Source organism: Ceratotherium simum, chromosome 31 (assembly GCF_057802395.1).
Source record: "Ceratotherium simum simum isolate JZ-2026a chromosome 31, ASM5780239v1, whole genome shotgun sequence".
NCBI classification, from domain to species: Eukaryota; Metazoa; Chordata; class Mammalia; order Perissodactyla; family Rhinocerotidae; genus Ceratotherium; species Ceratotherium simum.
Genome location: NC_141930.1, coordinates 19678848 through 19705119, shown reverse-complemented (window position 1 = coordinate 19705119; position 26272 = coordinate 19678848). Strand labels below are relative to the sequence as shown.

General features: G+C 35.6%; 1 protein-coding gene across 6 annotated transcripts in view; it reads right to left on the bottom strand.

Moving 5' to 3' along the window:
- The window catches only part of MYBL1 (MYB proto-oncogene like 1), a 34673-nt gene extending 10111 nt beyond the window's left edge, over positions 1-24562 (bottom strand). For 2 of the 6 annotated variants that reach the window (XM_004435750.3, XM_087420496.1), the window contains exons 1-10: positions 24137-24562; positions 15065-15170; positions 14676-14747; positions 12434-12526; positions 10904-11124; positions 9137-9311; positions 6643-6717; positions 5972-6076; positions 1763-1996; positions 304-672 (exon numbers count right to left, since the gene is read on the bottom strand). In XM_004435750.3, the coding sequence (XP_004435807.1) occupies positions 304-672; positions 1763-1996; positions 5972-6076; positions 6643-6717; positions 9137-9311; positions 10904-11124; positions 12434-12526; positions 14676-14747; positions 15065-15170; positions 24137-24156 (1470 nt within the window). In that variant the 5' untranslated portion in view covers positions 24157-24562. The remainder of the gene's footprint in view (positions 1-303; positions 673-1762; positions 1997-5971; positions 6077-6642; positions 6718-9136; positions 9312-10903; positions 11125-12433; positions 12527-14675; positions 14748-15064; positions 15171-24136) is intronic. The other 4 variants (XM_087420494.1, XM_004435751.3, XM_087420495.1 and 1 more) reach the window with 4 other exon arrangements.
- Positions 24563-26272: the final 1710 nt, after the last annotated feature.

Here is a 26272-nt window from a genome sequence, read left to right as displayed (position 1 = left end):
GATAACTTTGGGGAAATCATTATACCTTTTGGGGCCTGTTTCCTAATGAGTGCTATAAAGATGTGGAACTACATATCTAAAACATCCCGTTTAGCTCTAAAAATTGTAAGATACTATATGCAACTACTACACTTTGTGACATACCTTCTGATTTATCAGAGCGTAGCACTCTCATGTATACATTTAAATACCTTATCCATTTTTATGTGATATCAAAGCAATGAACTGCTAGTAAGGATATTAACGATCTAATGTAATCTAGCTCATCAACATTTGGAAACATAAACAAAACCACATGACTACCTGTGAAGGAGAAAATGGTAGTGTTTTCACCGGTGTGTGTTTTAGTGCTGTATTACCGCCATCACTGAATGAGCCATCGCTAAGTTCACTGCCTAGGGACTGACCCACTCGCATTCTTCTCTTCTTTCTGAGGATGGTCGGTGGAGTGCTAAACTTGGCCAAATTTGGGGATGTTAAAGGAACAGCTTCACTGTCTGCACCGTTACAACCATTTTTTTTTCCTTCAAGCACAAGACTGACGTTAAATTGACATTCCATGGCTCCTTCGTTGCGTTGAATTCGCATTAGTTTAACGGGGGTGGACTTGACAGGAGAAGCAGCAGCATCAGAAAGATCAAAACTGGCAACGTCACTCCACGCTACAGGATCCTGCAATAAATTAAATTCTCAACTGAAGTTAATGCTATAACCTAATTAAATCTAATCTTGAACATAGGATGATGATTCCACAGTTAATTAACCACACATTTTTATCAGGAGAAATAGGCTTTCCTTGTTGATCTTTTTTTAAGCAAGACCATTTGAAAGTTACAGATTATGGTTCTACTGCAACTCCAATTTGGAACATCACAAAATAATATCTCATCTAATTCAGTAGCTGAAGCTTACTATCAAAGCATTTTAAATAAAAGGAAAAATTACTTTAAGTTATTATCAAAGAGTACAAATCATCATAAAACTTCACACTCTATTCCACATCAGAAAAATACTATCCAATTCTGCATAATCATTTGGTAATGTGCATAGAACTCTGATCCAGAAATTCAATTTAACCTAATAATCATGTGCTTTGTGCATAGTCATGATTTGCACAAAGCTTTACATAATATATTCTGCAATCTGTAATACTGAAAAACTGGACACTACCTAAATGTCCAATAATAATAGTACACTGGGTAAATAATTACATTCATATGATAGAATGCTATGAAGCCATTAAAATTCAAGTTTAAAAAAAGTTAAGAAAACAGAAACATGCTCATGATATAATGTGGAAAAGAAATCCACAAACATAACACATAAGTATATATTTGGCTTTAAAAATATATGAATATGTGTGTTTTATATATATAGAAAACAAACTGAAAGGAAATACCTCAAATTATTAACTCTGGGTTTATGGAGGATTTTAATTTTCTTCTTTACAGTTTTCTCTGGTTTCCAACTATCTCTTATATACTTATACAACTTGTATAACCAAAAATGAATTATTAAATTTTTAATTTTTAAAAATTCTATACAAGGTACATACTAGAGAAAGATGTGTGTGTGTATATATATATACATATATATTTTTTTTTTTGCCAGAAGTCACTACAAAATATTAGAACAAAATTAAGCATAACATACAAAGTAATGCTCAACATAAAACTGGTCAGTGTCCATTAAACTGAGTTTCTGAATAGGAAAGCATGTAACTAAAATTGAGCTTTTGATAATCTCACAATTTCAAACTTACAGATTCAATAAGTTCTAGAGTCTCTGCAAATTCTGGGATGGTCTGTAGAGAGGACAGCACAGCATTTGCCTCTACAGTCAGGAACTTTGTGGGTGAATTCTGCTGAGCAGATACAGTCTGATTTTCATCCGTACTGTAAAACTCACTAGTGTGCTCCTCGAGGCTATTTAGAGTATTAGACATGCTATCATCCATGAGGAAACTACCAGACCAGCTGGAAAAGGTTCCAGGCTGCTAAAAGTACAAAAGAAATTTGAATATTATTTGTCATTCTCTACCTAAGCATAAATTTGGATTTTAAGAGTTTTTTCTAGAACAACATACTTCACAACATTTCAGCTAAAAATATAGTAGCAAATATACTGTCTTTCCTCAAAATTGATATAAAAATTTTTTTCATTAAACCTCATCTCTTGACTGTATTTCTTTTTCTAAATTTTTTTTTTAATTTATAAAGTCATGGTGAGACAAAACAATCTAATATTTTAACAATCTAGAACATAAAGTCCAAACTCCCAGAATCTGGCCTCTCTCTACCTTTCAAATTTCATCTCCCAACACTTCCAGTCACAAGCCCTCCTCCCAAGAATACCCAACTACAGTATTTGCAATTCCCTGATGAGTTAGTCTTTTACCCTGGAGTGCCTCTGCATGTATTGCTGGTCCCTTTATTTAGAATGCTCCCCAACCTACTGACCAGGGAAAACTCCTATTCCTCATTTAAGATACAGTCCAAATATTGGAAAGTACTCCAACTGATTATACACTTCTACCAGTTTCATTCATAATAACGTCCTAGTTCATCTACTGTCATCGCCTGTCTTTCAAGACTGAGCTCAAACAGGATTTCTTCCAGGAACCCTTCCCTGACTACCTAAATCTCAATTAGGCACCTCTCCTATGTGCTCCCATAAAACTTTGTGATTTATTTTATCACACCACATTCTGTTTCTTGTCGGTGTCCCCAATGCCGAGAAAATCCTTTGAAGTCAGGAACTGTGTCATTTTTCTTTACCTCTCTAGAGATGTACACTGGGCAATTTACTTATCTTTTAAGCGTAGTTTCCTAGTGTCTCATAATAAAAAACAAGGAAAGAGACCTTGAAGAGTTATGATTAAGAAACAATATGTAGGGGCTGGCCCTGTGGTGTAGTGGTTAAGTGCGCGCACTCCACTGCTGGCGGCCAGGGTTCGGATCCCAGGCGCGCACCGACGCACCACTTGTCAAGCCATGCTGTGGCGGCATCCCATATAAAGTAGAGGAAGATGGGCACGGATGTTAGCCCAGGGCCAGTCTTCCTCAGCAAAAAGAGGAGGATTGGCATGGATGTTAGCTCAGGGCTGATCTTCCTCACAAAAAAAAAAAAAAAAAAGCTTCCAAAAAAAAAAAGAAATAATATGTAATTTGCAAGTTGTTAATAGAGTACATCCTAAGAGTTCTTATCACAAGGAAAAAAATATTTTTCTCTTTTTCTTTTTTTTTGGCTACCTATATGAGATGATGGATGTTAACTAAACTTACTGTGGTAATCATTTCACAACATATGTACATCAATTCATTATGCTGTACATCTTAAAATTATATAGTGCTGTATGTTCATTATATCTCAGTAAAACTGGGAAAAAAAGAAAAACAATATGTAAATGTGTGGCACTGTCCAATAGAACTTTTTGAGGTGATAAAATTTTTCTACCTCTGAAGCTGCTCAATATGGGAGCCACTAGCCATATGAGCAACCAAAATGTGGCTAGTGCAACTGAGGAGCTGAATTTTTTAATTTTATTTAAAATTAAATGTGGCTAGTAACTACCATATTTTAAAGAGCATATTGGGCCGGCCCCGTGGCTTAGTGGTTAAGTGCGTGCGCTCCGATGCAGGCGGCCCGGGTTCGGATCCCAGGCGCGCACAGACGCACTGCTTCTCCGGCCATGCTGAGGCCGCATCCCACATACAGCAACTAGAAGAATGTGCAGCTATGATGTACAACCATCTCCTGGGACTTTGGGGGAAAAATAAATAAATAAATAAAATTATAAAGAGCATACTGCCCAGTACATAGGAAACACTCAGTAAATGGTACCTATTACTATTAAAAATTGCTAGAATGTGCTAGAGATCTACAATAACAATGTTAAGTTTCAAGTTAAGTAAGGTGAAAAAACAAGTTTTCAACACTGTTGCAAAACAAGTTCCACTTGTTTTAAAGTTTCCTGAACATAAAAGAAATTAATCTTACTTCATTACCATTGAGTTTACAATCACTATCTAAAGACAGCTTCCAAACCATACGCATTTCAGTTGAGTTTGCAGGTGGGAAAAAGATTCAAAGAGGCAGGTCACTGGGCCCACTGGAAAAACTGTAGGGTTGGAATAATATACACTCGAATCTGAATCCCTAACAATAAACCACCTGCTTCACAGAATTAATATAAGGATTACCAAGAATACATATAACACACCCACAACAGTGGAGTATAATGGATACTCAGTAAAATGGCACTCATTACTATCACATAATTGTTAAGAATAAATCCTTTGTGGGCCAGCCCCGTGACTTAGCGGTTAAGTGCGCACGCTCCGCTACTGGCGGCCTGGGTTCGGATCCCAGGCACGCACCAACGCACTGCTTCTCTGGCCATGCTGAGGCGGCGTCCCACATACAGCAACTAGAAGGATGTGCAACTACGGCATGCAGCTCTCTACTGGGGCTTTGGGGGGAAAAAAAAAAAGGAGGAGGATTGGCAATAGATGTTAGCTCAGAGCCGGTCTTCCTCAGCAAAAAGAGGAGGATTGGCATGGATGTTAGCTCAGGGCTGATCTTCCTCACAAAATAAATAAATAAATAAATAAATCCTTTGTATGTGTATGGAGTCTATTCTACTGGGTGCAACAAGTTCCCACTAGCATCTAGAATCTCCAATCTCCTTATTCAACCAGATCTTTATGAGCAAGTTCTAAAAAAAAAAAAAGAAATTAATAACTTTCTCTCTTTCTAATGCAAAATGCCAATTCTTTTAGCTACTTATATTTTCTTGTTAAATTAAAAATGATAGACTACTATCAAAAAAATCAAAAATGGTTTAAACATGATATAATTACCTACAAATGTGGACTTTTTAACCATAACTATTTATTTGTAGCTTCTTAATAAAACCTAAATTAACTTTAAGGTAAGTACACTTCAGGTCTTCCTATTTGCCCATGGCTTTTGCAGTTTCAAAACAAAAACTACTTTTCCTATGGTATATATCTCATCTATTAAAATTAATAGATGTCATTTTTATTAATACTCTCTTAAATGGTATAAAGACATCACCAGTTGCCTCATAATACTATATCAAAATCTCACGTTACTCTCTTTAGTAATTTTGTATTAGTTCCCAATCACTCTAAATGTATTGTCCCCTCATTCAGCCCCAAACCAAGAAAAATCCTTTCCTAAATGTAAAAAGTCTCAGGAAATTAAACTTCTTAAACTACCATTTAAGTACAAACTTTTTTTTTTCTCCTTTAATCCATCTAGCATAGCCTGTTTAACTTAGCTAGACTGATTATCATTTATCCTAATTTAATAGTCCTAGTTGTTTTCATCAACCAAATCTCAGACAATAGTTTTCACACCTGGTAACCAAAACCCAACATCTATATAAAAATTTCTTTAGAGAGCCTAAAATCTAAACGTTCCTTTTCCTCATATTTTTAATGTTATTACTTTTTCCAATTTACTGAATTCATATTCTAAATATAGTAAACAGAAAAAAATTTCAAAGACAGAATAAAAATAATTTTGGAGCAAACAAATCTCTACACATCTATTTCTTTATTTTTTAAGCTTTATTATTTTTCTATTAAAGCCATCATTACATGAAAAGTCTAAAATAAAACCAAAGCCTAATCCAAACCACACATCATTTTCACAAATACATATATGGAAAATTATAATTTAAGTCTGCTTGACACTTATGACTCAAGAAGCATTTAATACAGATATTGTAAAATACACTCAAAGAGATGCATATCAAAATCAGGCAACCCCAAAGTCGAAAATTAGAGAAACTATTTTTAGTCCATATTAAAATCTGAAGTCATAATGAATATGCTTTCCACTTGTTGACATACGAAAGTCAGTGCTGATGAAAACTATAAAAGCATTTAAGCAAATAAAGGATTCTAATAATAACATCTAAACACGGAAGCTTATTTCTTACCGACGAAACTCGCTTTCTTCTAACTTCATTCTCAGCTGACATAAGAAGCAACTCAAGTTCCTTTATTTTTTTTTCCTTATCAGGATCTTCATCAACAAAGGGTTGCTAAAATAAGTTAAACAGGCTACTTACATAATTGCTTTATTATCATTATTAGTGTGCTAATTTTTATTTTCTTCTATGCAGCATAAAATCTATATTCACTAGTAAAGCTTAATACTACTAAATCCCAAATACTTAATATGACAATCCTTCTGGTACCTAAAAAGGTGCTGGTAAATATTTTCAATTTAAGAGAAAAGATTTGGGAAATTCAAATGCATAAAAAAACTTATATTGTATCATCTATGTCAATTTAAAAATTTACGTCTGGAGTATGTTTTAATTAATATGTCCATTCACAATCTGAACACTTTAAGTTGGAAGAATGAAAGGACCACTTTATTGGTGTTGTACACCAATATCTGTACACCTTACATTTGTACAGTTTATATTTCTCAAACCTACTAACAAACTTTCTCCTTTAATATAATAATACTCAAAGTAAACAGAACAGATAGTATTGTTTTGTTCTAGTTTTATAGATGAGGAAACAGGCAATATTAGACTTTCAAAAATATGTTTGAAAGCATTTCCTTTGTTTTCTTTTTTGTTATAAATGAAAAAGTTACCTGAATAAAAGCAGAAGAAGTCTGAACATGTTCTACACAATTGCCTTCAGGTGACACATACTGATAGCCTGGGATCTAAAAAGAAATTAAAACATTAATATTGTACGTATAACACTAGATAAATTTTTAAAATCTGAGGCAAAGCACAAAAACTCTTGACAAAATATCAACATTAAAAACTCAGAAAGTATCTCTGTTAACTTTAAATATTCATACCTACAGTAGTTTCTTAGCTAATAACTCCATCTCTGTTCTTACAATCTACTGATTAAACATCTTAACACTTAGGAAAGATCTGTATTCTCCTAGATGAAATATTAGAATTACTTGGCCTCGGGCCGGCCCCGTGGCTTTAGCGGTTAAGTGCGCGTGCTCCACTACTGGCGGCCCAGGTTCGGATCCCGGGCGGGCACCGACACACTGCTTCTCCGGCCATGCTGAGGCCGTGTCCCACATACAGCAACTAGAAGGATGTGCAGCTATGACATACAACTATCTACTGGGGCTTTGGGGGAAAAATAAATTAATTAAAAAAAAAAAAAAAAAAAGAATTACTGGGCCTAGATTTATCAGCCAATCAGCCTATTAGCTATAATATCCACCAAATATCTTTTTAAGTCTGCTGTTAGAAGGATTGCTCTATCTCCCTGAGAGAACAAAGTAATTGTGTTATTGTCTTTCAGAGGAAGGGGCTAGTCCATATGAAGCGCTCAGAAAGATGGAGACTAAAGCAAGTTTTGCAGTATTCATATCTCCTACTCATACCAATCTCCAGACAGAAAGATATGTAAACAGAGGCTTCTATTACTTGTCTTAGAAAAATAATCAGAATCACTCATGTACTTTTTAATACTCTAACAATAGATTAAGAATCACTCTGCTTCTTTTCTAAAGTATCTGTAATAAGAATATTGAAGTTGCATGCAAATTTAGTGTGCAATGGTGGGAAGAAATATGACAGAAGGCATTTTTAAAAACTTTAAAATCTAATAAATATAAATATAAAATTGTCTATTTTTCATAATGGCCTATTTAAATCACTATAACACAGAATCATTACACATAACTTCTAACACAGAACTTAATTTTCACAATACTTGATCAGTATCAGTTATTGTTCAACTTGGTAACTCCAACGAATTAGAAACTTATCTTTCTCAAACTTTTCATTAAAATCTCTAATAGTATTTCAAACCAATCCATTTTTTTCTTTCTAGTCAAAACTAGAATTATCTTTTTAGCAGTTTAAATGAATTAAACTATGAAAACATAAAGCTTTCAAGAATTATACAATTCTTAAAGTACAAGAGATATCCTTATCTTTCCAACATATTTTGATTGAGACTGTTAAATATTCCTTTGGCCCCAAATAATTTTAAAAATTATCTATGAGTTAAAAAAATAAATTTAAATGATAACCTTTCTAAGATAGAAGCAGAATGTTTCAGTTTATGCTGCTGAAATCTAGGACTCTAAAGAAAAATGTAAAGAAACAGAAGATAAAAACCTTAAGGTATTGAGTATCAGCAGATAACTACATATACTATCTTCACGTTTTCCTATTTGTAAATTAAGATGTCATTACTTTTTCTAAGTGGTTCTTTTAAAATTATGCCTTAAAAATAATGTATATTTAATGGAATAAAATAAATCTGAGGAATTACTAAGCACAGATTTTTAACACCTAGCCAAATTTTATCTTTTGGTAGATACCATTAAGTCCTGACTTAATCTTTACATTTTATATGACAAGAACCAAGAACGGCTCAACATGAAAAATGGCACGACAGACAGGTAGACAGGGAAATGTAAAACTAACCTTAAGAAAACTCCTAAACTAATTTCTTGCAGGTAGGAAAATGCATGGTAAGGAAAATAGAGCTTGCCCTGTTACAAACTTGAGTAATACCTACTCGAATGAACTTGTCTAAACAAAGACTGAAGTTACTCAACTGATAGGTTATTAGGGAGAAAAGCAAAGTTGAATGCCATCAAAGAACCAATTATTTACCACACCCCCCAAAATGATGGCTTGAATGGTTTTTTACTATTTTCTCCTTTAAACCATTTTATGTACACTTACCTCTCAGAAATAAGAAATACTACAATTACACAAATTTTTTTAAAAACTACAATAGCTGTTAAAGCACAGATGACCATTAGCTTTGAATCATAAATGAATCATGAATGAATCAAAGAATGATAGTATTAGGAAACGTACATACTAAGTTTCTTAACTAGATAATGTAAAAATCACATATAAAAGGAAACATTTTAATGAGTTGCCCCCCAAATATTTATCAATCAAAACAAGTAGAGATAAACCTCCACTAATGGTTTAACAGCTAGTTATGGCATATTTTTTTCAGTTTGGAAATTTATATGTCTATTCCCCTTAATATATGTTGTATTTGTTCTATTAAGAAACCAAGCACCTTCCCATATAGCAAACTAAAGAAATTTCAAAAATAATAAAGGTATTAAAAGTATGTGCCTGAACAGGTATGTAAAACTGATTCTGGGTTTGCAAATGGTCCACAGTCGCACAAGGTTTGTGTTGAAGTTTAGATGAAGATCGTTCTGATTTTATTCCATCTTGTAAGTAGCCCTCCTGTTCCACTTTTCTTCGCATAGTAGAATTCCAATGGTTTTTGATAGAATTATCAGTCCTAAGAAATGAAAGTGTATAATTAAAAAAAAAAAAAAAGAGGATTCCACAAATTTTAATACTGTATAAAGTGTACAAAGTGCTTAAAACAAATTTTTACAACCGGTGAAACTAGATACTTTTTAAATTAAAAAGATAAACTATATGTCAACATGTCAGGCACAGTTCTAAGCACTGGAGATATAGCAGCGAATAAGACAAAGAAATGCTCTCATGGAACTTACATTCCCATTGGAAATGTGGCAGCAGGGAAGGAGGGAAGAATAGAAAAACAAAATAATAAATAAGAAGAAAAATATCAGTACAATGCAGATCATTACAGTAGGATAACAAAAGAGAAACCAGGGTAATTTTGATTAGGTGGTCCAGGAAGGCCTCTGTGAGGCGACAGTGAAGCCAAGATCTGAATGGCAAGAATGAACCACCCATACAAGAACAGAAAAAAGAACATTAAAGATAAAGGGCGTAGGGAGGACAAAGGCCTTGAAGCCAGGAACAAACATGGTCATGAAAAGCAAACCACAAATTATAGAATCCCAGTATTCTTTTTCACATCTTAGAACAAAATAACTATGGAAGAAAGAGTTCATTGGCTCTCTTTTTACCTAAGTTCCCTTTATAAAAATGTAAATCTTCAGCCTACAGTTACTTGTAGTGTAAATTCCATCCATCATAAAATATACAAACATTTGATGAGAACCTACTTTATGTTAAGGCACTAAGTTAGGTTCTACAGACAGTAAAAAGATGTATGAGTTTGAAAACATCAGAAGTTCCCAGCTAACTTGAATAAAAAAACTTAACACTATGCTTTAAGTTCCTTATGTATAAAATAAAGACAGCTATGTTTGCTCCGCATATTTCACAAGTATATGAAGATTAATTAAGAATATACGTAAATATATTTTATAAACTATGAAGTACTATACAGATAAGAGATTACAGAAATAAAAAAAAATGCATATCTTCTGAGTGAGGTATGGATTTTCCCAAGGTGGTTGGTCTACTGTACTACAGACGATTAGGAAACATCTGAACCAGTGCAATGTACACTGTACTTAGCACATCACTGCCCAAGGGAAATTTTGTATTTTAGCCACACAGATATATATGCTACTCCCATGATTTGAATAATACCATAATTCATTAAGAATTGAATTTTCTCTAATGTGCTTTCATAGCAGTTTATTTCAGCCAGTATATGTGTTATTCTCTGGTCTTATGCAGAGAATCCAATACAAAAGAAATCTCTTCGATTTAAATTCCACTCCAACCGAGTTTGCACAAGAAGGTCTGCCTGACTGGTACTGATATGTAAACATGATTTGGGGAGTGTATTAAATGTTCTTAATCTAAAGGTCTAGCATTTTATCGCACAAATTACTGTTATAAAATATTTCATTAAAAAAGTAATTATATCTCTTACCACAGAATTTATTACAAATAGTCCCAAAGCGTTGCTCATATTATGCAGTCTAAATCTTAATTACAAATAAAATAAAAGTCATGGGGTACTTGCAAATATATTTAATAGTAATGTAATAAAGATCAAGTTTAAGTACAGAAAAAATGTATATACATTTATATAAGCACCTTCCAGGAAGTAGTTTGGCAATTTCTGCCCAACGATTTCCCAACCGCTTATGTGCTTCATAAATGATCCTGTCCTCCTCTTCTGTCCAGGAAGATTTCTTCACTTCGGGATTCAGATGATTATGCCATCTTTCTCTACACTGCTTGCCTATTCTTCCTTTTAAATGTTTTGCAATTAAAGACCATCTTTTTGGCCCATATTTCTGAACTAATTCAATAACCTAAGAAAAAGGTTAAAAAAGCATTACCTTGACAGAATTTTAAAACACAACTCAAGAATACAATTTTTTTAATGTATTAAATCCAAACCACAACTAAAACTTAAAAAAACAATGTTACCAAGAAATCCTTCAGTATTTGCCAAGTTCAAAAACTGATCCCAAACTTATCTAAAATACAAGGTGCTAATTAAAGTAACTTGTAAAGTTCAATTGTTTTCCACACAAAATTAACTCAAAATAACAGTAAAAATGTTGAAACAATGCATTTTCTACTCTTACATCTTCCAAAAAAAAAAATGCTTCAGCTGAAAGCCAAATAAATCAGTTTGGAAGCAAGAAGGATCTACAGAGTTATTGTCTTTTCATTTCTTCCTTTCTCAAACTGAAAGGATACAGATCACACATTTTAAAACTTATCATTTGCCATCAAGTAAATTACATTAGCTCTGAGCTTAATGAAGTAACCTTTTTTTTTTTTGGTTTTGAGTGACAAAAGAATGCTCTAATTCCCCAACTACAGTAACAATTTTTATGCCATAAAGAACATGAACTAAAGGCATGAACTAAAGGGCAATCACGAGTGGAGAACAGAAACCCTCCCATTCGTCTCATACTTTTATAACACGAAGAATTATCTCAGTTTTTAAATCATCCAACCCTTTGGAAACATGATGCTCTAATATCTATCTTATTTTGAGGTTCATTATAGGTCAAGAGGGAAAGTTAAGAATGACTTTCTTACATATCATGTTATCAGATAAAATAAAAAACTAAATTCTGTTTTTAAAATGTTAACTCAGACCAGCCCTGGTGACCTAGTGGTTAAGTTCAGTGCACTCTGCTTTGGGGGCCTGGGTTCAGTTCCCAGGCACGGACCTACACCGCTCTGTTAGTGGCCATGCTGTGCTGGCTGCCCACATATTAAGAAATAGAGGAAGATCGGCACGGATGTTAGCTCAGGGTGAATCTTCCTCAGCAAAAAAAAAAAGTGTTAACTCAATTTTCAACAAGAAACTATACCCTAAATATTGCCAACCCAAGCTCTAAACAAGGTGACTAAGCTGATAGTATTTTTCCTTCTGCAAACCAAACTCTCAGAAAGAAAAGGCTATATATATTATACTTGGTTTGACTCAATTCATTAAAAATTACATTTCAAGACACTCAACGTTCAATTCTAATGCAAGCAGCACCCAGAGAACAAAATCAAAGTGATTTAAACATATACTTTATGAGTCAAAACAATGTACTGGGAAGAAAAAAAGCTAGTCCACCTACACAGTGAAAATAAAGAATATGAACATGTTACCCTCTGATCTTCTTCTTTAGTCCAGGGACCCTTTATCAATTCTGGATTTAAAACCTTCTGCCATCTATGCTGGCACTGAAAATCAGAACGATTCTGAAAGAAGAGAAGACTTTGTTATTGAACAATTGTCTTCCAGAAAGCAAATCAGCCCAAACTTTTATCTCACAACCTTTAAGAACAAAGTCTTGAAGAACAAAGCATTCAATAGCATTCTTTAAACATGTAATATTTATTTTACATGCCTGTGACCCAATTCTTTTTTTAGCTAAATTTGTTAGCAGGGCTTGGACTACAAATAAAAACAATACATATTTGAAATTAAAGTAGGTTTCTCTACACTATGCCTTATAACACAGCAAGCAGCAAAGCACAGATACTGCCATAAAGAAACATATCTAAGGTTGGCAAATAAAAGGGAGTAAACAGAAAACGATACAAAGCAGATATAAGAACTCAAACAGCACAGCAGTCTGGATTCATACAGCACAGCAGTACATAACTCTACACAATTAAAAAACCCCTAATGGCATTAATAGACTACTGCATGGTATTTAAAGGATGTTTATAAATGATGACCCCCAAGTTATCAAGAAAAAACTGAATGTATCTATATAGAAGATGTGCATTACACATCAGTTAAATTATTCAAGGGTTGAAGCTTAAAAGGAAAATTCATTTCACCAAGATAAGAAAACTTTTGTAGAAACATCTCAAACTCCAAAAATGATTAATAAATAAGTCTTATTTTAGTTAATTTACAACCTAGTAACTCCTATGTATTACAATGATGATGATAACAATAACAACAATAAATATTAGTTAACTTCTCATTAATGATTCACAGTTTACAAGGATATTAGTTCATATACAGGATTACAGATAATTTAGAAGTATATAAGGAGATAGATACAAATACTTTGTTTACTAATAGCTCTGTCTTTGTGCCTCATGGACTTGAAATTATTTTTATTTAAACTTAGCTTCTTCATTTATGGCTTCTGTACATCAATGCTGATCCATTTTAAAGCTATCACTTTCTCTAAAATAATCAAGTTGTTCCTATATGTCCTTGTAGCATTTCTCTGCTCACTTCCTTTGCTATTACACCACTGAAGTTAAACTGATAAATCTAATGTAAATAACTTTTCTAATTTAGCTTCCATTTACTGAACACCTGCTAGATGTCAGGAACTATGCCAAAAATCCTATATGTTATTTCTCATTCTCACAACAATACTATAAAAATAAGTACTATTATTTATATATTATAGATAAGGAAGCTGAAGATCAAAGAGGTTAAGTAATTTTTCTAAGACCAAACAGCTATTAGAGTTGACATTTGAACACAATTCAGACTGACTCCAAAACTTATGCTCTTTCCATTATTTCGTCTCAATTTTAAGGTTATGTTGAAAGGCATCATAACAATATAGAAAGAACATAGGTAACATGGTTTCTGAAACCTAAAATTAGCCAATACAGAAATTCAAACATGAATATTTTCTCTCACAACCTACAGTGTAGTAAGGAATATGAGTATATGTGAAAATACTTTGTAAATTATAAAATTACACGCTAATGAATAGTATGTGACTAGTAATATGGTGAATAGTAAGTATAATTTTTTTAAAAATCAGTAACACTTTAAAATGTTACCACTTTATGACAAACATTTCAACAGAGCTTTTTCTGATTTCATTGATTAGCTATCAAAATATTTCAATATATTTAACTTCTCTCAAAATGTGTTAACATTTATCATTATCATTTATAAATATTTATAAAGGCCTACCCAAACTTAATATCATTTTTGTTTTAGATTAGTAACCTTTTTTTTTTTTTTTTAAAGATTTTATTTATTTATTTTTTCCCCCCAAAGCCCCAGCAGATAGTTGTGTGTCACAGCTGCACATCCTTCCAGTTGCTGTATGTGGGACGCGGCCTCAGCATGGCCGGAGAAGCAGTGCGTCGGTGCGAGCCCGGGATCCGAACCCGGGTCGCCAGCAGTGGAGCGCGCTCACTTAACCACCAAGCCACGGGGCCGATTAGTAACCTTTTTTAAGGATAGACTAATTACTAGAAAATCAGACTTTCTAAGCCATTGGTAACTACAGGATCAGAAGAAAAGATGTTTTTAGGAAGGAAATCAAAATCTGAAATAATGTAGATACATTTTTGAAAAACAGTAAATTTAACCCAATGGCCTAAATCATTCATGTAAGAAATATAATGTTCTACTTACTTGTAGATGACTAGCAATTAGAGTCCAATCATCAGTTCCATGTTGTTCAACCAACTTCTTTAACTTATCATCCTATTAAAACAGGCATGAAAATTAGAAAGCTTTCCCTCACCCTATTCTTCTATCCCTTAATAGAGATAATTCTCCAATTCTTTCATGTCATATCTGGTGGCCATTTTTAGAAAGACTGAAGCCACTATAATACAAGTTCTCCCATTTACTACTGTTTCTGTCAGTCTCAACATCAACCCGCTATTCATGTCTCTGGTTGAAGAAAAATAATGTGCAAGTTAGTTGACAGATAACTTGTTTTGTTTTTAAATATTTTTCATATCTATAAATTATTAATCAATACGTAAACACAAGCATGAAATTAGTAAACTTTATACCTCGTCTCTTGTCCATTTTACTCTGTTCCAGAGTTTCTTCAATCCTTTTTGTTGTGGTACTTCATAATCATGATCAGCATACTGAAGGTCCTCATCCTCATCCTCACTAAAAAAACACAATTGTGAAATCAAGAATTTAATTTAAATTTGTGAATTAAATCACTGAATCTGCATATACAGGTATGACTAAAAGAAGCTACTCAGACTAAAAGACATATATCCAATGAGATTATTCAAAGTCTAAAAAAAATTAAGAGTCATACAACAGGGAAGAGCTATAGCTCTTACTGACAAGAGAGAGATGAGGCTGTATATGCCACCAGGGGCCAAGTGATAAACTTTTTTGTCATGCCAAGGAGTTTGACCTTTATTTTTTATTTGATCTTTATCCGAAAGAGTTAAAGGACTTTTTAAGTAAGGGATTGAAAGACAAATATCTTGTGTTTCAGAAAAATCACTGGCAGGACTGTGGAGAAATGGAGGAAAGAAGACCAATTAGTAATCTTTCGCAATAACCCAAGTAAGAAATTATTAGAGCCTGACAATGGTCATGGTAAAATAAAAAATATGGCCAGTTAAAAGACACATGGAAGAAATGATCCATTAACAATACCAACAAAAAAAAAGTTAAGATATGTGGAAATAACTTGAATGTACAAGATCAAGGTATAGTAAACAACAAGACACTACTGTGAGACACAGAAGACTTGAACAAATGGAAAAACATTCAGACCACATTCTTGGATAGGAAATCAATATCCTAGATGTCCATTCTACCTAAATTAATTCATAAATTTAAGTGAATAAAAATACCAAAAAGATTTTCAGAGAGAATTAGACAAGCTGATTCTACAGTTCACTTAGAGAAATAAACAAGCAAGAATAGCCAGAAAAGTTCTAAAAAAAAAATAATGGGAGAATGAGCACTACCCAGTATCAAAATATACCGCAGAGAAACAATAAAGAAAACAGAGTGGTACTGGCTCACGAACAGACACACAGATCAATAGAACAGAACAGAACACTCAAGAAAAATGAAAACCCATATGGGAATTTGGTAAATTATAACAGTAACACATCAAATCAATGGGGTAAAGATGGACTTTTCAATAAATGGTAAGACACTGGGTAGCTATTTTAAAAACTAAATCTCAAGTCCCACGTTAAAATTAAAAAATTCAGATGAAGCAAATATTTTACATTTCTTAAAAGGAAACCATAATGGTACCTTAAGAAAACAGGATAAAATTCTATTTTTTATATTCTTTAGTAGAAGAGTTCTAAATGTGACAAAAATCAAGAAACCATAAAAGAATAAACTAAGGTAATGACAGTGGCAATAGAAAGACGCACATGAAACTGAGAGATATTACAAAGGTAGAAACAAAAGGATTTTACAACTGATGGATATAAGAGACACGGGAGAAGGAGGAATCAAGGATGACTACAAAATTTCTGGCTTTGGGAGCATAAATAGAGCTATTCACTGAGATAAAGAACAGAATAAGGACAAACAGAACTTTGGGAGGGAGAAGGGAATGAAGAGAGTAAGTTTTAGACTAGCTGATTTCAAGGCACTTGAGAAATATACAGGTAGATATATCTAGGACAGCACTGTCCAAAGAAATATAATGCAAGCCACATATGTAATTTCCTAGTAGTCACATTAAAAAAAATAGAAACAGGTGAAATTAATTTTAATAATATTATTTAACCCAATATACTAAAAAAGTTATCATTTCAACATGTAATCAACATAATCATGAAATATTTTATACTCCTTTTTTCTTACTAAAGTCTTCAAACTTTAGTAGTATTTTATAGTTACTGTACATCACAATTCAGAATAGCCATATATCAAGAGCTCAATAGCCACATGTGGCTAGTGGCTCTCCTATTGGGCAGAGCAGATCTAGAAGGCAAGTGGGCACATGATCTTTCTGCTCGCGTAAGAGGTCTAGGGTAGACCCAGTTTCGACAATCACCAGCATAGAGAGAACAGTTAGAGTCGTGAGAGCACAAAGCCCCAGGAAAGAGGGCAAGCCCTTATGATAAACTGAATTAGAGGATTTTGAGAAGCCAGAGGACTGAATAAAGTCAGGAGCATCTGAAAATAACATGAGCTAATATTTATTTAAATTACCAGATATTGTGGCAGTCTATGAAATTTCTTTCTTAAAACCCCACAACAACCCTAAGGGGAATATTATTATTCCCATTTTACAGAATACGAAACTTTGACTTAGAAAAGTAACTTCTTGCCCACAGTTACAGCAAATATAGCATGGCTGAACTCCAAAACCCACCACTTAACCACTATACTACAACACACTGGAAAAACAGGGAAGAGGATAACAAGAAGCTAGAAGATACCAAAGACAAACCTCAAGTACATTTTGAAATCAGAACAAGTGTTTAACCTTACTATAATATATTTAAGAATATGTGGGTAGTTCCTCATATCTTTATATAGTTTCAATCTCACAAAACTGAAAAATGAAGGCCTAGATTTAATACGTACTGTTTACAAACTGTTTGCAGAACTTCTAATTTCCCTTGATTTGTCAATTCCATAGAACCAAAATTCCTCATATCTGACCAAGCAAGACACCAAGATCCCCTCTTCCCCCACCTATGATATTTATGTACTACTTCTTTAGTTCAATGCACTTCACTATTCCAATGGTCTCCCCTAAAGCCAATGTCTATTTGTAACAATAATCTGCCAGTCCTACTTCCATATACACTTGTTTTATCAAACTATGCAGAAAATAAAAACACAGATTTAAGTAAAGAAAATATCTGTTACTTGCAGCCGTCTTCAGCTATCAGAAATATCACCTGATTAGCCAAGATTAAATTGTTAAATTGGAGATGGTTCAGGATGCAATGATTTCATAAATTTCTAAGAAACTACATCAGATAAAACCATACTGAAGCTTTCTGTCCAATTTGTATGTACTCATGGCATCTACCCTTCCTTCTTAATGCTTATCACACTTGCCAACCTTCTCAACCAAGTAATAAGTTCAGGAGTGCAAAGACCATGTCTAATATGTTCACCCCTTAGCACCAAACACAATACGTACTTAAATATGGATAAAATTAATGAATGATCTTCCTTCCTTTTCCAAGTACTCTGTATTCCAAAATCACCTCACTCCCTTCCAACCCAATCAAAACTTTCACCTCCCTCAGGGGCCAGCCCAGTGGCATAGTGGTTAAGTTCACACGCTCCATTTCAGTGGCCCGGGGTTCTCAGGTTCGGATCCCGGGCACGGACCTACACACCACTCATCAAGTCATGGTGTGGAGGCATCCCACATACAAAAGAGAGGAACACTGGCATAGATGTTACCTCAGGGCCAATCTTCCTTGCAAAAAAAAAAATTTTCACCTCCCTCAATACAGCTGACTTCAAGTGGATAGGAGAAAGAAAACATTTTTTTTAATAAATGAAAATACCCTAGGAGGAGGTGAAAGGCATTCCCACTTGTTAAAAAAGACTTTCAAAATCCAAATGCACCTCCAAGTGGTAGAATATAAGAAGCAGAACCTGCTGAAATAAACATAAAAAAATATTCAGTACAGAAGGGGTTCTTGACGGTGTCTACCAACACTGCCTAACCTTTCCCAGAACTGTCCCCAGCAACATTACCACTTCCTGCCACTCCAAACAGCCCTCCGACGTGCTTTTCACAGGTTCCCCTCTGTTCTTCTCCCCTCTAAGATCCTAACAGCTTCCACAACAGCATATTTGAGACTGTTTTAAAAATTAGGTTATTTCTAGATCAAAACAATTTTTAATTTGGGGACTTGCCCATATAAATCTTGAGTATTCACAAAAAAAAATCTACATCACATCTACTCTGTACAAAATTCACCTTAAGGTTTTTATGAAAATATTTTAAGTTAAGGATATGAGTCCAAAAACGTTACTCTGGTCAAAAGACTAGTTTCCAAGAAGTAATTTTCCTGAAAATTTTTTCATTTTAACTTTAAGATTCTGCCTTATTTTTTAACCACATACTTGATTTGTGAGAAATTTCTATTTCTATGTGAGGTTTCATTCTCTGTTTTGCATTAGCATGGTCATGAGTTTCACACAGAGTTATAAAGCCCAGTCAATGTTCAGGAAGCTGGGTTTTTTGAGTGGGTGAGTATGAGGGAGGATTAAAGTAGAATTCTTAGAATCATCTCTCTACCACTGAGGCTTTCCTAGAGTCTATTTACCTAGCTACTTCTTGGTTTTAACATTAAGTTATTTCTGTATTATTTAACATTAACATTACATTTCTATATTATTTAACACTAACATTCTATATTATTTAACATTGTTACTTCTACATTAAGTAATTGTTGAAAGGATAACTTTTAAATAAGTGTGACAGAAAAAGATCTTAGAAACTTACCAACATCACTAGCTACAACAGAAAGATGCCTGAGAACACCAATTTGCCAAGAAAAAAGGGAAAGAATAAAATCCCACAGGAAACCTCACCAATATTCCACTTTTACCATTTAACAATGAAAAAGTCCCACTGCTTAATAATGGTTAGACAGCATCAAAACAAATCTGCTCTATTTTTCTTCTTTTTATCTCATCTTTTAGCATTTTTCTACTATAGCAATCAATGCTGGTAATATGTAATAATTAAATAAAATCAGCTTCCTTCTGTGTAAATAAACTATTTCTAGCCTAGGGTGACTAATCTAGAAGAAAACAAATAGGTGAAATTATTTCTCTAGTCACAAAGCAAAAAAAAAAAGAGGAACCTGGTCTCTGAATCACCTTCCAGGACCTGGTTTCCAGAATCATTCTGTCAGGGTTTTTTTTGTTTTTTTGTTTATTACTGAGGAAGACTGGCCCTGAACTAACATGTTGCCAATTTTCCTCTTTCTGCTTGAGGAAGATTGTCCCTGAGCTAACATCTGCACCAATCTTCCTCTATTTTGTATGCAGGGCACCGCCACAGCATGGCTGGATGAGCAGTGTGTAGGTCCACGCCTGAGATCCAAACCCATGAACCCTGGGCCACCAAAGCGGAGCGAGTGAACTTAACCACAATACCACTAGGCCAGCCCATAGTTTTATTTTTTAAGTCAAAGAAAATACTTATTCTATAACTGTCTAATACATTACCTAAGTACTACATTCACATGGAAAGGGTTTTGTAGATTATGAATGAACAAAGTGATTAGGGTGATCATGAAACAGCAAAATGAAGTGTGTGTGTGCTCACACACACGAAATACTATGACTCATTAGGCAAGGAAAATGGTTAAGAGTAATTTTACACTAGGGTGTAAGCTAATGGATGTGACAGTCATAACTTTGCCTGTGAAATAATATACAAACTATTCACACTTGACAATATTAAGATAAAACATTCGGGAGAAGTTCAGTTTTAAAGGACACCAATTATACCACCTAAAAAGAGTAACATGAGGTAGCCAAAGGAAGAATTTGAGAATTTTTTAAAATTTATTTTTATTTGAAAAGAAACTACTGGTTTGAAATTAGAGAAATATCAGTTCTATAAAATTTGCTCTAATAAAATCACTTCAACTTGATCATATTTTAAATCACAAACTGCATCAAGTCTGAAATTTTTACCATCAAAAAATACATCTTATACTTTAGGGTAACTGTGCATATTTTAAGTCCCATTGAATTCAAGGTATGAAAAGATACCAGGTTGATTTATAAAGTGAAATCAGGCCACCCAGTGGTTAACATGATGTACTGCATACAGGAATATTTTATTTCCAAATCGGGACTGCAAACTAGCATCATTACAGTAACAGACATTTGACTTCATTTGACAATTATTAATAGCAATACTGAAATAAATACTGAAGGGAGTTCTACCCAGCTATCCATAAACAAAAACAATGTGAGAACATTTCTATTTTATTCCATTAGTGTGTGTATATTTTTAAATGAGAAATGATTACAAAAGAGTTCAAAATAGGATATATATTAAAGCTAGAAGTTACCTTACAGACCATAAAATCCAAACCCCTTATATTAAAAGATGAAAAACTGAGATACATAGTTTACTTGCTATCCCAAAACAATATTGCTAGTTAATGACAAAGCCGATTAAAAAAATCAGTTCCCATATTTCAGTATTCTTTCACCCATAACATCCATCTTGCTGGAAACAACACAGTAAAAGTGCTTCCTACACACAAACACCCCACTGAAAAACATCTTCCAATTCAAGAGCTAGCTTTTATCTTTTCAGTTTAGAGTAGTCACAGGTCTCAACTGTAAATACCTGAATCTACTATTACTTAAATAGGCCTTCCAGCTTCTAAATGACATTTTTTAAAGTTTATTTCTAAGGGTAGAACTGGCTTAAAAACTAAAATTACTTAATACATAAACATGCTTAAAAATCAATACATGTTCATAACAGATATACAATTTTAGTATTGCCTGCAAATTATGTCATTAAAACCCCCCAGTGGGATCTAAAACTATATAAAGTCACGACACTAAATGAGCCTTTTCCTTTATGTAAATATAGATCAGAGATACTACAGCTATCTTAAAAGATCAAAAGAGTCAATATCCTTCAGTTGTTTCACACCTGAGGTAACAGTTTTTTACTTTTTTTTCAGACCATACAGAAAAAGTATATTACAGGATTTATGCCTATAATCTTATGCAAAACTTTTATACAGCAAAGTATAGTTTATACTCAAATACTTAAATGGTTGTATAGCAGAGATCTTAAAGTGACTGAATTATTTCCTTTCTTTTTCAATTATAAATTAGGTTTATATTTAATATTAAGATATTTAGCCAAAGGCCATGAAACCAGAATTTGCCCAATGAACAGATTATTTCCCCTTCAAAATATTTCACATTCTACTATCTTCTAAGATAAATAAGTCATATTTACACGTACAAGAAATATAATTTAGAACATGAAACATTCAAGTATGAAGACCCTAAGTAATATACCATTCAGAGGTGGTAATTTCTTACCACTTCTATCTGAATACTTTCATACAGAGTGTAGCTTCACCCCACCACATTTAATTACCCCAGACTTAGGACTCTTTAATCATTCTATAATATGATTTCAATTAATGTTTCAATTAATTGAATGTTTCAATTAATTTATATGGCTGACAAGCAATAAAAGTCAACAGTAAAATTAATGTTTACATCTCAAAGCTCATAGTATTGTCAGTAAAAGAAAATAACTTATACAAGCATATTAATCATAAAATCATTTCTTCTCTCTTAGTCTATTATTATGAAGCATACACAAATTCTGAAATAGACAGAAAACCAATTGCAGAAGACAGGGTTCTGACATTCAAGCCTCCACGTCCAACCATAACTAAATGCTGATGACAGCATTAGCCAAGAAACTATTTCAAATAAGATTCACATCAACACTGATAAGTAGATAATGCCACACATGGAATATAAACAAACTTCTGTTATTGAGGTGACATAAATAATCACTTGTCACCTTGCTTAATGAAGTTATTTTATTTTTTAAATTTTGTATATTTAAAAATTCAAAAGAAAAGGCCTAAACCAGTACCTCAGTAACTATAATTACAGGACCTTTTAATATCTACCTTTTCTGAAGATTTAGAGGTTATTTGGGTTCCTGACATTCTAGAGCAGTGATTCTCACCTGGGTGATTTTGCCTAACAGACACTTGGTAATGCCTGGAGAGACTTCTGATTGTCACGACTGGGGGAAGTAGGGTGTTACTGGCATCTACTGGGTAGAGGCCAGGGATGCTGCTAAACATCCTACAAAGCACGGGACAGCCCTCCACTACAAAGAATTATCTGATCCAAAATATCAATAGTGCCGAGGTTGAAAATCTTGTTCTAGAGAGGTGGGTTTGTCTGTGTGTGTGCACATTTGTTCCACCTCAAGAGTTTGACCTATACTGTAGTTGCTACAAAATAATAAACTAACAGGGACTTAATTATATTTTAGGCAGATTCCTGCAAAAACATTTTACATACAATAGGTGCTTAATAAATGAATAAAGCAACAAATATTATGTGTAATTATTGCCAATTTTTAACAGAAATCTGCAATGAATGAATCCCAGTACTAAATTTCAATTTAGGAAATACATATCTAGTTAAGCCTTTGAGGCTGTGGATTCAGATAAACAAAACCACTTGGAAATCATGCCAAACATCTTTTCTGGTTTATTTAATAATACTGACAATTAAAAGACACCTTAGTTTTTTGCCATCTAACTGATTACTACACGTAATTTAGGAGTAGCCACTACAGTAACATATAGATCAAAATCAGATGCATAAATTCATCCCAGCAAGTTTTCCAATAAAAAAAAGTGCCCTACTTCTGTGCAACACTTAAGTACAGTCACAGCCAAACACGGACAGTCAAAATATTAAGTGAATCAAATACATTGTTTTTATTTTAAGATCAAGCTACTGGTAGTAACAGTGTGACATCTTCTCAGTGGAAGATATTAAAAATATGTACATAAAGCTGCAAACATGGGTATGGTAATTACAGAAAACATGGAAAATGTCCTCTCTCCTCAGCTACTCCTCAGAAGATACCTTTCAAGGTAGCAAAGATGGCAGAGGGGTCTCCGCCCAGGTTTATCCGAGTTCCTACTTTAACTGGTACAGTAATTCCGAAAAAAAGAGTCACTCTGAACCCACTGTCAGGTCGTCCAGGCTGGACACTACCACCTTCATCTGCGTAGCGCGTTCCCTGAAAGCGCAGACTCACCTGGCAAGAAACTCCCCCCAAAAAGTTGCTGTGAACGATCAGGAGTCTGGACGCGCGCTGCGGGGAGAAGGAACTCAAAGGAGCAACCCGGGCATCTCTTACTCACTTTCTGCGTCTTAACCACACTGGTCCCCAACTCTCCACACGTCACGGCTGCGCTCCGGCCAGCCGGGCCCAAGCGGCTGTGGAGCAGCGGGAAGGAAAACCTCTGCCCCGGGTGGGGAGGGCGTGGTGGGGAGGCAGCGGGAAAGGAAAGAGAATCTGAGCCGAGACTGTGCCGACAAGCCTGGGCGAAAGGGATGTCACCCACCTGCGCGACCTCTTCGCCATCCTTCAAGTACCGCATAGGCGCGGGCTGGGCGGGGACGCAGCTCAGCCTCCTCCAGCCTCAGGCGAATGCTCCTTCTCCCCGACCCTCCCGCCGCTTGCCTCGCTCCCTCTCCGAGTACGGAACGCACGTCCCCGGCAGGGCAGGGCAGGACGGAGGGACGGAGGGACGGAGGGGCAGACCGCGACCCGCCCCCGGCCCGCAGCGCCGCTCCTAGCCCCGGCCCGGCCCGGTCAGGAATGCCCCCAACATGTCAGCAGGCGCGCTCCCGCCCTCCGCCGGCCCCTCCCGACGCCTCTCAGCCTCCTCGCTGCCGTCCCAGCGCAGCTCCGCCGCGGGCGCCGACCCCCGCCCTCTCCCCGCAGCAAGCAGCTCTGCAGGGCTCGCAGCCTCCTGCAGGGTTTTGTCCGCACCGCCGAATCTCGCGCCCAGCCTCCCTCAAGAGCCGCCGTTTGAATCTGCGCACGCGGCCCCGAACCTCATTGGCTGTGGCGGCTGCACGCGGAGGGACGGGGGCGGGGCGGGGAGAGCGCGCGCGACTGGGGGCGGGGCTGGGGAGCTGGAAGCCGGGACTGGAACTCGCGGGAGTCGGGGCAGGAGCTGGGAGCCAGGGGGTGGGGCCGCAGGCGGGGCTCGCGGGTCTGCCTGTGACAGAACCCGGAGCGCGCCGAGCGCCGCACCGCGAGGGGGCGGGGGCGTCGGGGCCGCGCGGAGCCTGCTGGGAAAGCGAGTTCCAGTGCTACCCGAGAGGCGGGTCCGGAAGCGGCTGCGGGAGCCTAAACTTCCCGGGGTGCGGCGACAGTGTTCCTGGGGGTTGGGCGGCGCAGCTGGGACACGTGCCTGCAGCCTTCTCTCCGCCAAAGCTCCTCGTTCCTCGGGTGTATCCCGCCTCACTAATTAGGAGACGCGGTCTTCGGACTAGAGACTAATCTAACCATAAAATTTGCGCGGCCGTTACTGTTTAAGCAAAAATGTGAGCTATTTTTGCCCAGACATCATAGCTACTGGAGTAGCGAAAACTGTGACAGGAAACTGAATATCAAGAATGAGCAGGAGTGTGACAGGTGAAAAAAGTTTTTAGTTGGAGACGTGCTTGGAACGGAAAAGGGAAATAATCCAAGTCTGCGACTGGTCTTCAAAGTGCTTACGTCCTCTCCCGCTCTACGGGAAATCACTAATGTGCGCGGTGAAGGAGCCCAGATCCAGGAGAACAATGCAGGAAGACAGGAACGGGCTGGGAATTTCGCCCAGATAAATGAGTACGGTAGTCAACAGTAGAAGGTGACCTCCTTTCGCAGGAGAGACGGGAGGAGCGGGGAACAGCACCGGAGGAACTTCTAGCAGTTGCAACTACGCTAGAGGTTTCAAGTCTAAAAACTACTAACTGCTCGATTCAAGTAGCATTGAAGTAAATTATCTATAGTAACGATTAGAAATGGTAAAGGATGCCAGTTTGCAAGGTAACATGGTCTGCTGCAGAGGGGATTAAACCACATGTTAATATTGTAACAATCTTACATTTTGCTATTTTGAAATTTTACGCATCAATTTTTGCAAATCAGATGCAGGTGCAAATGTGAATTAAGGGGGGCTTGCATGCAATACTTTCAAAACTTAAAACACCTGCCTTTTTATAGTTCCTTCTCAAGGTATGGGTTCTGGGAAGTTAAAACACCTTTTCAATCATTTCTTACTGTGTTGCTGGTTCACTTTTTTTTTTTTTAAAACCTAATTTAGAAAGTAATGTCATTCAAAGATACTGTTTTCTTATTTACTCCTGGGTCATACATTACGCTGCTTATTTATATCCTAACAGGAAGCAGAGTTTCTGCTATATTTTAGGCTATAGTCAGTTTTATACGTAATACCTTTTTTTTGAGCTTGAATGCAGGTATTTTAGATATTGACAGTAAACTAAATCCCCTTGGTTTTAAATCCCCCTCATTTTAGAGATAGAGAAAACATAATTCCTGAGCAAGATAACATTGTAAATTGATTTAAATCAGTTATAAAAACACAAAGTATGGAGTTAAAGTGGTTCACGGTCATCTGAGTACACAGGCTCAAATATATCATAACCTGAGAGATGGGAGTTTTTTTAGCAAAACATATTTAATA